At 49.5% G+C, this 12973-nt stretch overlaps 1 protein-coding gene across 4 annotated transcripts in view; it reads left to right on the forward strand.

Moving 5' to 3' along the window:
• Positions 1–3566: 3566 nt before the first annotated feature.
• The window catches only part of LOC310963220 (traf2 and NCK-interacting protein kinase-like), a 54580-nt gene continuing 45173 nt past the window's right edge, over positions 3567–12973 (forward strand). For all 4 annotated transcript variants that reach the window (XM_083935919.1, XM_083935916.1, XM_083935918.1 and 1 more), the window contains exons 1-2: positions 3567–4107; positions 11423–11488. In XM_083935919.1, coding sequence (XP_083792045.1) covers positions 3997–4107; positions 11423–11488 — 177 coding nt within the window. In that variant the 5' untranslated portion in view covers positions 3567–3996. The remainder of the gene's footprint in view (positions 4108–11422; positions 11489–12973) is intronic.

Genomic DNA, 12973 nt, shown 5'->3' on the forward strand with positions numbered 1-12973 from the left:
ACCAAACAAGAGACGACCAAACAAGAGACGATCAAACAAGAGACGATCAAACAAGAGACGATCAAACAAGAGGAGACGACCAAACAACCGAACAAGAGACGACCAAACAAGAGACGATCAAACAAGAGACAATCAAACAAGAGACGATCAAACACGAGACGACCGAACAAGTCCTCCAGTGGACTTTAAGGGTTTGTCCACTCATTTTTTTCTCCGTTATTCTAAAAAAGTTTCCCATCCAGTCGGCCTCGACTCCTAAATCTGTGCGTCCACAGGAAACCAGGTGCAGCGACTCCAAATGCTGTAGTACCCATGCCAGGCCTGGAGGTGGCGCTGTAACTGCCACAGAAATACACCAACAACAGAGAAGAAGAGACGGGGAGACGCTGTGGAGAATCCAAACACCGGAGAGTTCCTCTCCAAATCCTCCTCCATCCTAGAGACAAACGTGTCCCTGGTTCTGGTCTTAGTGGAGACTTTGGTGCTGTTCTGGACTCTGATGCACCCATCACTCTGCAGTTAGTGTCCTCACTGAGCAGAGGGTGCTGCTGGGAGCCCCTTCACTCTGCAGTTAGTGTCCTCACTGAGCAGAGGGTGCTGCTGGGAGCCCCATCACTCTGCAGTTAGTGTCCTCACTGAGCAGAGGGGGCTGCTGGGAGCCCCTTCACTCTGCAGTTAGTGTCCTCACTGAGCAGAGGGTGCTGCTGGGAGCCCCATCACTCTGCAGTTAGTGTCCTCACTGAGCAGAGGGTGCTGCTGGGAGCCCCTTCACTCTGCAGTTAGTGTCCTCACTGAGCAGAGGGGGCTGCTGGGAGCCCCTTCACTCTGCAGTTAGTGTCCTCACTGAGCAGAGGGGGCTGCTGGGAGCCCCTTCACTCTGCAGTTAGTGTCCTCACTGAGCAGAGGGGGCTGCTGGGAGCCCCTTCACTCTGCAGTTAGTGTCCTCACTGAGCAGAGGGGGCTGCTGGGAGCCCCTTCCCGTCCCAAAGCACTCCCAGGCGCCACTTTCTCACTTCATTTAGAGACTTTTCACAGCTTCTTAGAACTGGATTTAGAAACAGAGCCTAGAGCAGTTTAGCTCCTTATTCAGAGCATCAGGGAAAAGGGAGAAATCTGTGCTGGGCCTCATTCAGTCCCATGCATGTGGCTCAGAGTCCAGTTCAGTGAACAGTCTCTGGGTCCGTCTCTGTCCTCTCACGCAGCAGCACTGATGTTGTTAAGTGACGCCGTGGGGTTGGAGGTGGGGCCATGACGCCGTCCTTTAACAAAGTCTGAGCTTTCACCATCCAGACCACAACGCCATGGGGGGCGGTTTCCAATCTTCCGACTCTGGGACCTGGTTTCAAAAGATCCTGTTTTCAGGCTGGAATTTCACGTACACACGAGGAGGCGAGGAAAGGAATTGAGGATGTGCAAACTCAGAGGTGAGATGTCGGGCCGTCCTTGATGAAACGGTCTTGATTTTGTTGGTTTTTATGTTGTTGTTTTGTTGTAAAACCGAGTTCCTCCACAAAGAATCCTGCAGAAGCACCACTTTCCATTTGAAATCTTGTGTTTACCAGAAATGTGCTCACAGGATTCTTTGAAATTAGTCATTCAGCAAGAAAAACAGCAAAATGCATGAGTAAGCTTCTACAGATCAGAGCCACGGATTAGTCAGTCTCAGTGAGGTGAATGTTTTTGACATAAATGAAATAAAAACCTGCAGTAAACTCAACTTCACACATGTATCCGGTCCGGTCCGGTGTGTCAGTGTGATCGTGAGAACGGGTCCTGCAGGTGAGTCAGCAGCTCCGATAATCTCTGCGTTGAGAACCTGTCGGCAGCTGCGGAGCTCAGTGACAGCAGGCCGTGTGAAATCACCACCGTGTTTACGAATGTGTCCCTGCACGCCCTGAAAAAGCTCCACAGGCGACTGACTCAGAGACACAGCAGGCTGAGACACAGGGACACGGGGATACAGGGATACAGGCCGAGACTCAGGTGCACTTCCTGACGAAGACCCAAGAAACAGGACGAGGAACCTTTCCTGTGCGGCGGTTAGAGTTCAGAAGGTAGTTTAAAAAACGCTGGAGGTGTTTCTGACTCTTCAAAGACTCTTTAATGAACCGACGCACTGAAACTAAGACGACCGACACAAAGGATTAAGAAGAAGAAGAGAACACTCAGGACCTTTAAGTGAAGAGACACTTAAAGGTCCTGTGTGTAACGTGTCACTTCTTCACGGGTTGTTACTCAGCTCGCCACGTAACGTCCGCGGATTCTTCCAGACTCTCAGAGCTGAACTGACTGACTCGCAAATTATCAGCTAACGTCACGGAGCAACCAATGCCAGATCCATGCAGCGTAGCTAAGTTACAGCTAGCTGGCTGATGTTAGCTTCTTGCTAATGTAGCACAGTGAAACCTAAGCTGGTAAAACCTAAGCTGTCTATGTTAGCTTCTTTCTAATGTTAGCTTGGTGAAATCTAAGCTGGCTAGCCTTAGCTTCTTGCGAATGTTAGCATCTTGCTAATATTATCTTCTTGCTAATGTTAGCTCGATGAAACCTAAGCTGGCTACCGCTAACTTCTTGCTAATGTTAGCTTCTTGCTAATGTTATCTCCGTAAAATCTAAGCTGAATAACCTTAGCTTCTTGCTAATTTTAGCCTCTTGCTAAGCTGCACCCAACAACAGACAACCCTGGCAACCAGCTACGCCCAACGCTATTGGCTGCTACCATGGAAACACAACGGGACAGGAAGTCATTGTCAAACCCGTCAAAAATACTTTCATTCTGAGCCCCTTACAACTCCCTGTGGGTGTTTATATGTATATATTTTTTTAAATATAGTTTTAATAAATATTCTATAGATTCAACCGCCCCTCGCCATCCAGAACTCAGAAACACTCCCGTCATTCAAGAGTCATCTGAAACCCCATCTCTGCAGGATCACCTACAACAACTAAAGTCCACCCTCTGTGTTTCTGTGAATGTGACGTTCTTTTGTTCTCCTGTGGTTTAACGTGCTTCCTGTTTGAGTCTCTATGTTTTATGTGTGAAGCGTCTTTGAGTGCTGAGAAAAGCGTTATATAAAACCGATCTATTACTATTATTATAATATATCTTTATGAAAATCCCATTGTGTGACTGGAGCAGACTGACGGGTCACAGGTCACTGACACTGTTTCCCTCTGATGTGACATTAAAGACATGAATGAAGCATGAAAATGTCCCATGGGAGAAGGCGGGGGGGGGGGGTCGGGGTAAGGGTGCCCCCCCCCCCCTTGTGCGTGTGCGCGCCCCTGTCAGTCACTGCTCCAGGATGCGAGTGTGACCTGCTGCAGCTCACGGATCTGGATGGATCACCACTTGAGTTTTGTCCTTAAAAAGCTGCCGTACATGAACAGACAGCTGTGCAGAGACGGAAGGTGTGTCTGCGCGTGTGTGTGTGTGTGTGTGTGTGTGTGTGTGTGTGTGTGTGTGTGTGTGTCAGTGTCACTGTGGGCGTCTCTGTCTGTAGCGCAGCCTCCTCACAGGCCACTCCCGGGGAAGCGCGCTGCTGTTCCGCGTCAGACGGACGGACGGACGCTCTCGGTGCGCCTCGGCTGCTGTGCGCTCTTCTTCCCCGTCTCTCTCTCTCTCTCTCTCTCTCTCTCTGTGCGCGTGCGTCCTCCTCCCCTCCCCTCTCCCCCTCCTCCACCCTCCCCACACCTCTCCTCTCCTGTCCTGTCCACACCGAGGTGTCGCGGTGGAGGTATGTAGCGCCGGATTCCCCGCACCGGAGCAGCATGTAGCACCTGGAGCAGCAGCAGCAGCGCACACCGCGTCCCCTCCTGCGCCGCTCCGCCGCCGCCGCCGCCGCCTCCTCTCGGGGTGAAAACATCGCCTTCTCGAGGATATTCGGGTTTTTTTTGTGTTTTGTTTGGGTGGGTGGGTGGTTGGGGGGGACCTCTGTCTTTATTTAGAGGGGTGCTTGCGTGCGTCCAGCCCCGCCGCTCTGCACCTCTCGGTCGATGGTCGTTGAGGACGCTTCCATCTTGAGTCCCGTACCCACCGAGAGAAGCGCCATGGCGAGCGACTCCCCCGCGCGGAGTCTGGACGAGATAGACCTGTCTGCACTACGGGTAAATGGCTCACCTCTGTGTGCGCGTGCGTGTGGCTGTCTGTGTCTACGTGTGCGCGTGTTGAGCACCTGTCCACCCCCCCCCCCCCACACACACACACACACACACACACACACCGACCCACTCCCTCTCTTCTTCTCCGAGCAGCGCGCACGGATGCGTCTCCTCTGCTCTTACTGATGGGGTGCGTGCGCGTGCATGTAACCCGTGTATGTATGAGTGTTTGCGTGTGGGCTGTAGTGCTCGTGCGCGGCGGCCTGTGATTGAGGAAATCAGGTCGGAGCTGTGTGTGTGTGTGTGTGTGTGTGTGTGTGTGTGTGGATCATGTGGCCTCCCACCGACACTCCTGTTGTTGTTGTTTGTTTGTTGTTGATGTTTTTTTCTTAACAATTGGGACGTGATGTAATGAGGCCCCGAGCTGCTGCTGCTGCTGCCGGGCGCGTGCGTGCGTGCACACAGCCTCGCGCGCGTGCGTCAGACAGCAGAATAGAGGCCGCTGTCTGTACTATGTGGGGCAGATGTTAAGCCGCCTGCTCACTGACACACACACACACACACACACACACACACACACACACACACACACACACACACACACACATACAGAGGCTACAGATGCACGCACACACGCACGTACACACGCGCGCGCACACACACACACACACACCGTGAATAATAGCGATGATAACCGCAACAGCAGCGAGTTCCGCCATTTCGTGATGTTGTGGCGACAGCAGCAGCAGCAGCAGCAGCATTGCATTGCAGTGGCTGTTTGTGGGGCTGTGCGCGTGCACGAGGATAGGAGGTGTGCAGGAGGAAACACATTTGGAATGTGTGTGTGTGTGTGTGTGTGAAGGATAAAGAGACAGTGATGTGACATTCAGAGGAATCTAAACTTCCTGCTACTACATAACTGTGTGTGTGTGTGTGTGTGTGTGTGTGTGTGTGTGTGTGTGTGTGTGTGTGTGTGTGTGTGTGTGTGTGTGTGATTTTGCTCAGCCCCTCTTCTTTTCTCCTCCTTTCCCCTGCTGCTTACGCAACATCGTACCTGCAGAGCAACACTCAAGTCTGGACATGATCGACCGGGTGGGACTGCATGTCTGTGTGTGTGTGTGTGTCACAGATACACACACACACACACACACACACACACACACACACACACAGACCAACTGAAGGATCAGAATAAAGTGCACGTTCCTGTATAGAAAGCGAACCCTCGCTCTCCTCCCTCTGTGGCATGACGACCAGAAATTAGGTCACCCAGGACGGAGAGAGAGAGAGAGAGTGTTGGGGGGGAAGCATTTAAGTGTGACGCAAAGCCTTTCTCAAGCTCACACACTTCCTGTTCCACGTCCTAACATGATCTCCTGCCTGTGTCTTCACCTTTCTTCTTGACTCTGAAACGTGTCGGAGGTTGTCGGAGTAAATGCTCGAAGCACAGACGTTTTTGATAGTTCTTGAGGACTCGTTCCAGAGCCGGGTCTAGAAGAGTCCAGCAGGTCTGGACCCTGGTCCTGAACCTCCACACCAGGGGTGTCAAAGTGATCCAGTAAAGTGTGGCTGCAGGTTTTCATTCCAACCAAGCAAAAACACACCTGACCAATCGCACCAGTCCTCGCCACGGCAGCCCCGGGTTGGACTCGGACCTGCGGCCATTTGCTGCACATTAAGCTGCAGAACTCATTTTAGAGCCGACTGGTTTGCCGCCCAGTGCAGCGAACGTGGCTCGACCCACTGCCCCTAAAGGCTCATTTCTGCCTCCTAAAGGCTCATTTCTGCCCCTTAAAGGCTCATTTCTGCCCCCTCAAGGCTCATTCTTGCCCCCAAAGGCTCATTTCTGCCCCCTATAGGTTAATTTCTGCCCCCTAAAGGCTCATTTCTGCTCCTAAAGGCTCATTTCTGCCCCCTAAAGGCTCATTTCTGCCCCCTAAAGGCTCATTTCTGCTCCTAAAGGCTCATTTCTGCCCCCTAAAGGCTCATTTCTGCTCCTAAAGGCTCATTTCTGCCCCCTAAAGGCTCATTTCTGCCCCCTAAAGGCTCATTCTTGCCCCCAAAGGCTCATTTCTGCCCCCTATAGGTTAATTTCTGCCCCCTAAAGGCTCATTTCTGCCCCCTAAAGGCTCATTTCTGCCCCTAAAGGCTCATTTCTGCCCCCTAAAGGCTCATTTCTGCTTCCTAAAGGCTCATTTCTGCCTCCTAAAGGCTCATTTCTGCCCCCCAAAGGCTCATTTCTGCCTCCTAAAGGCTCATTTCTGCCCCCTAAAGGCTCATTTCTGCCCCCTAAAGGCTCATTTCTGCCTCCTAAAGGCTCATTTCTGCCCCTAAAGGCTCATTTCTGCTCCCTAAAGGCTCATTTCTGCCTCCTAAAGGCTCATTTCTGCCTCCTAAAGGCTCATTTCTGCCCCCTAAAGGCTCATTTCTGCACCCTAAAGACTCATTTCTGCCCCCTAAAGGTTCATTTCTGCCCCCTAAAGGTTCTTTTCTGCTCCCTAAAGGGTCATTTCTGCCCCCTAAAGGCTCATTTCTGCCCCCTAAAGGCTCATTTCTGCCCCCTAAAGGCTCATTTCTGCCCCCTAAAGGCTCATTTCTGCCCCCCAACGGCTCATTTCTGCCCCCTAAAGGCTCATTTCTGCCCCCAAAGGCTAATTTCTGCCCCCCAACGGCTCATTTCTGCCTCCTAAAGGCTCATTTCTGCCCCCTAAAGGCTCATTTCTGCCTCCTAAAGGCTCATTTCTGCCCCCTAAAGGCTCATTTCTGCCCTCTAAAGGCTCAGTTCTGCCCCCTAAAGGCTCATTTCTGCCCCCTAAAGGCTCATTTCTGCCTCCTAAAGGCTCATTTCTGCCTCCTAAAGGCTCATTTCTGCCTCCTAAAGGCTCATTTCTGCCCCCTAAAGGCTCATTTCTGCCTCCTAAAGGCTCATTTCTGCCTCCTAAAGGCTCATTTCTGCCTCCTAAAGGCTCAGTTCTGCGCCTTAAAGGCTCATTTCTGCCTCCTAAAGGCTCATTTCTGCCCCTAAAGGCTCATTTCTGCCCCCTAAAGGCTCATTTCTGCCCCTAAAGGCTCATTTCTGCCTCCTAAAGGCTCATTTCTGCCTCCTAAAGGCTCATTTCTGCCCCCTAAAGGCTCATTTCTGCCCCCTAAAGGCTCATTTCTGCCTCCTAAAGGCTAATTTCTGCCCCCTAAAGGCTCAGTTCTGCCCCCTAAAGGCTCATTTCTGCCTCCTAAAGGCTAATTTCTGCCCCCTAAAGGCTCATTTCTGCCCCCTAAAGGCTAATTTCTGCCCCCTAAAGGCTCATTTCTGCCCCCTAAAGGCTCATTTCTGCCCTCTAAAGGCTCATTTCTGCCTCCTAAAGGCTCATTTCTGCCCCCTAAAGGCTCATTTCTGCCCCCTAAAGGCTCATTTCTGCCCCCTAAAGGCTCATTTCTGCCCCCTAAAGGTTCATTTCTGCCCCCTAAAGGTTCATTTTTACCCCCTAAAGGCTCATTTCTGCCTCCTAAAGGCTCATATCTGCCCTCTAAAGGCTCATTTCTGCCCCCTAAAGGCTCATTTCTGACCCCTAAAGGCTCATTTCTGCCCCCTAAAGGCTCATTTCTGCCCCCTAAAGGCTCATTTCTGCCCCCTAAAGGCTCATTTCTGCCTCCTAAAGTCTAATTTCTGCCTCCTAAAGACTAATTTCTGCTCCCTAAAGGCTCATTTCTGCCTCCTAAAGTCTAATTTCTGCCTCCTAAAGGCTCATTTCTGCCCCCTAAAGGTTCATTTCTGCCTCCTAAAGGCTCATTTCTGCCTCCTAAAGTCTAATTTCTGCCTCCTAAAGACTAATTTCTGCTCCCTAAAGGCTCATTTCTGCCTCCTAAAGGCTTATTTCTGCCCCCTAAAGGCTCATTTCTGCCCCCTAAAGGCTCATTTCTGCCCCCTAAAGGCTCATTTCTGCCCCCTAAAGGTTCATTTCTGCCCCCTAAAGGCTCATTTCTGCCCCCTAAAGGCTCTTTTCTGCCCCCTAAAGGATCATTTCTGCTCCACATGGTGCAGTTTTCGTCTTCCATCGGTTTTGCAGAATCATCCAACGTTGACGTTCTCGTTCGGCAACAGTTTGTAAAAAAACGGTGGATTTTCTTTAGAACAAAGGACGATTCTTTGGTAAAAACCTGTTTATCTAATGTCGAACACTTCAGACACTTTTAAAAACCCCAACCAGGATCTTTCCTCGACCTGAACGAAGCGTTTTAGTCGCCTGACTCTGATCGTACTCTCTGATCTTCCCTCGACCGTGCACCGATATCACAGAAAGCGTGAATTCAAAAAGGTTTGAAGGAGAAGAAGATGACTTACTTTATTTATTTATCCCGCAAGGGAAATTCATTTTTTTCACTCTGCTATTATTATTATTCATGTTACACACACACACCTATATATATGCAGTTAATGGAGAGATGTTAAAGTGAGGGAGCTGCCAGTGGATTGGCGCCCCGAGCAGTTGGGGGTTTGGCGCCTTGATCAACAGCACCTCGGCAGTGCCCACGAGATGAACTGGCACCTCTACAGCCACCAGTCCACGCTCCATTCATGGTCCACACAGGGACTCGAATCGGCGACCCCCTTCGGTTGCAATCTGGTTTTGCAGAATCATCCAACTTCATTGCAAAAAGTTGGATTTTAATTTGAAAAATGCTTTTAAACTTTGGGAAAAGCTGTTTGTCAAACTTCAAACACTTGAAAAAACACAACCAGGATCTTTCCCCGATCCGGACAATCGTTTAGCCGCCTGACTCTAACCGTACTTTGCCGATCTTCCCTTAACCGCGCACCGATATCGCAGAAAGACGCGCTCTGGTTTCGCAGAATCATCCGATGTTGACGCTTCTTTTCTGCCAACAGGTTCTAAAAAACGCTGGATTTTCCTTCAAAATATCGACAATTTTCAACTTCCTGGAACCGTGTTTGCCTAATTTCTGATGCAGCGTTTAAATGAGCTCCAGGTTTGAGCCCGACGGCATCACGTCACCCCGTACGAGCGCCCCGTACGAGTGCCCCCACGAGTGCCCCGTACGAGTGCCCCCACGAGTGCCCCGTGTGTTCCTTTAAATCAGAACCAGCTGCCACACTGACGCGCTCTCATTGTTTAAACCTGTCAGACTTGAATCATAACTGCTCTCTGTCACATGTTCACGCTCACCTGGGAGCTCGCTAGCCTGCTAGCTGCTAACGAGGGGTGTGTGTGTGTGCGCATGTGTGTGTGTGTGTGTGTGTGTGTGTGTGTGTGCGTGTGTGTGTGTGTGTTAGATGTGCTTCTTCCTTTTGACCTTGAGTGGAAAAGAACGCTGCTTTTTAAGCTAATCCCCTTCAGGAGCCTCCACTGTGATAGTGTCAACACACACACACACACACACACACACACACACACACACACACACACACACACACACACACTAATAACAAACAGAGGTATGCTTAAAGATATAGTGTTATTGAATTTTAATCAGCCTGAAGATAAGTTAATCTTGTGTGTGTGTGTGTGCGTGTGCGTGTGCGTGTGTGTGTGTGTGTGTGTGTGTGTGCGCGCGCGTGGGTGTGTGTGTGTGTGCACGTGTGTGTGTGTGTGCGTGTGCGTGTGCGTGTGCGTGTGTGTGTGTGTGTCATTATACTCCGTTTGCAGATGTCAAAGTGTGATTTTAAGCCCAGAACCCAAACACACTTCAGTATTTTTAACCGTGTCTCCACATGAAAACACACACACACACACACACACACACACACACACACACACAGATAAACCAAGGTTAAAGCTTGCTATAGAGAAGTTCTGCAACATGGCGTTGACCTTTGTAATCATTTGGGATGAACCAGTGTTGTCGTCACAGTGTGTGTGTGTGTGTGTGTGTGTGTGTGTGTGTGTGTGTGTGTTCAAATCCCATCAAACTTTATTGAAACAGCGTTTTTCTTACACACTGAAGGAAACACAAAGCTTCACACAATCAAACCACAACACAACGAACAACACCAAGACACACAACTGTGTAAAACCATCACTAATGAAAGTGAAGTCAAACAAAACTATTCAAACATCAGTGAAAGTTTGAAGCAGCTGCTAAAAGTGAATAAAAATAACCTAAATAACTCAACTGTACGTCGTTTAAAGTGCTTATTTCCATCTGGTTCAGTGTCTGTTGAGTTCCTGTCTATCTTAAATGATTCTTACATCACTTTATTTTATGTTTTTTCTACTTTAAGTTCATTTTGCTGCAGGAATTTAACTCGTAACTGAGTTTTTCTACAGCGTTTGACTCATTATGAAGACGTAGTTGTGTGTGCACGTGCACGCTGACGTCTGCACGTGCACGCTGACGTCTGCACGTGCACGCTGACGTCTGCACGTGCACGCTGACGTCTGCACGTGCACGCTGACGTTTGCGCGTGCACCCTGACGTCTGCACGTGCACGCTGACGTCTGCACAGCTGAGTTTGGAGGTTTATGAATCAGGGACAAATACGTTCTGGATTGTTCCGTATAAATATAAAACAGACGCCGTGCAAACAGGTTTCTAGTGGAGGCTGATTTGCAGCCTCTGTCTCTGGTTCAGACTTTACTAAAAGTTACACGAGCAAAGTCAAAAACAACACACACACGTTAGAATACAACACGCATAAAGACAAAAGCAAGGACAACAAGAAGTGTGTGTGTGTGTGTGTGTGTGTGTGTGTGTTCACAGGTGTTTTCCAGGTGATAATATAATAAATATATGATTAATAGACTTTTTTTATTGCGTGTAAACCGACAGAAACAGAGATTTCACTGAGTTAAAGTGCAGCTGCAGACACGGACACAGGTAAACTCACAGGGTGGTGCTACAGAGAGAGGATTCTCACAGGTGTGTGTGTGTGTGTGTGTGTGTGTGTGTGTGTGTGTGTGTGTGTGTGTGTGTGTGTGTGTGTGTGTGTGTCCATGTGCACATGTGTGTGTGTGTGTGTGTGTGTGTGTGTCCATGTGCACATGTGTGTGTGTGTATGTGCGTCCACGTGCACATGTGTGAGAGAAGGTCGTCGAATTCCTCACACACACGTTCCTAAATCCATCTTCTGTCCAGTTTATGTTCTCCTGACTAACTTTGACCTCTTGTTGTTTTTCCTTCTCCCTCTCCCTCTCTCTCTCCCCCTCTCTCTCTCTCTCCCCTCTCTCTCTCTCCCCCCCCCCCCCCTCTCTCTCTCTCTCTCTCTCTCTCCCTCTCTCTCTCCCTCTCTCTCTCTCTCTGCCTCCCTCTCTCTCTCTCTCCCTCTCTCTCTCTCTCTCTCTCCCTCTCTCTCTCTCTCTCTCAGGACCCAGCCGGCATCTTTGAGCTGGTAGAACTGGTTGGAAACGGCACCTACGGGCAGGTCTACAAGGTAAGTCTTCATGATCTGCAGTGCGTGTAGGAAGCAATGACGTCCTTAGTCACGTGAAGAACTAGCTCTACCAGCTTTATGCACCTAGAGTGGGAGAATATTTCCCCGTTCTTCCTGCAGAACTGTTGGAGTTCAGTCAGATTCTGTGGTGTGTGTGTGTGTGTGTGTGTGTCCTTCTATAAACACCTTCATTCACATATAAACTGTTCTGCAGGGAACACGTCGTATTACTTCCTCTTGTGATGCGTGATGCAAACAGCAGCGTCACAACTCGACGTTTTCAGCCCAACAAACACCCAGAGCCGCGTTGTTCAAGTTGCACATGGCATTTTATTGAAATGTTTATTATTTTTGAGATAGAAAGGCATTTATTTAGCATCTATTAGCATCTATTAGCATTTATTAGCATTGATAGAGCGATGTATCGTAGCTGAATGTGTCGCAGGATTGCCCTGTCGCACTGTAGCGTCCTGTTTGTCTCATAATGAAACATTTCAGGAGTCACAAACTCACTTTTTCAGGGTTAAATTAGAGGTTAATGGTGTTTGCAGCAGAAAAACAAGAGGGGGTAACCTTAACTGTCATGCTGGGTCCATTTGCAGGTAAAGAGATGGACTTCTCTATTAATAGAGAAAAGCATTAGAAACGCCTGTGAACCTGCAACAAAAGCTCAAAACGCTCAGGCTGTCCTCCTCCACGGTTCGCACATACGACCACAGGAAGTGATGAACCGTGGAAATGACACCCGGAGCAAAGAGGGGGACCAGGGTTCACGTCCTGGAAGACAAACACACCAACTTCTGATGTGAGCCGAGTGGTTTTGTCATCTCTAGACTCTGCACACGCGGCTCGTCTCCCAAACCTGAACTGGTTTGTCCGGCTGAGCTGAGGACGCCTGACACACACTCGCTCCTCATGTCGCATGCAAAGTGGCTCCCGGTGCACGTTAGCATGCGTGTCACGGTGTCCTGACTCCTGCTGCAGCATCGTGAGAGGTGATTAAACCTGCAAATATCTGCAAACAGGGAACCAAATAAGCTCCAGAAATGTGTGAAATTGCTGTTTTTAAGCTGCTGCTTTTATTCGTTTGATGTTTTGGTCTTGGTTTTGATCTAATTTAGGTTTTTAGAGGAGAAATTAGGGACGTTTCAGGTTCAAGGTCCTCTTCATTGTCCCGCGAGGGGAAATTCACATAAAAGCAGAAGTCAAAGACGACATTTCTAACACAAATCAGACCAAAGAGCTCAGTGTGCAAGAGTTCAAACGATCCACACTGGCCTGGGAACGCCTCAGGATCCCCCAGTTAGAGCTGGTTAATGTGGCCCGGGAAAGGGAAGTTTGGGGAACTTTTCAGCAGAATCGCGTGACACTGTGGCACGCCAGCCAATCAGTGTTGACATTGCGGTACGCGTCATAACATCTCGGGATCACCACAGTGTTGCAGTTCTTCTTTCTCTACATCAAGGAGACCAGATGTTCCTATGG

This window comes from Echiichthys vipera, assembly GCF_963691815.1.
Source record: "Echiichthys vipera genome assembly, chromosome: 21".
Classification (NCBI taxonomy): domain Eukaryota; kingdom Metazoa; phylum Chordata; class Actinopteri; order Perciformes; family Trachinidae; genus Echiichthys; species Echiichthys vipera.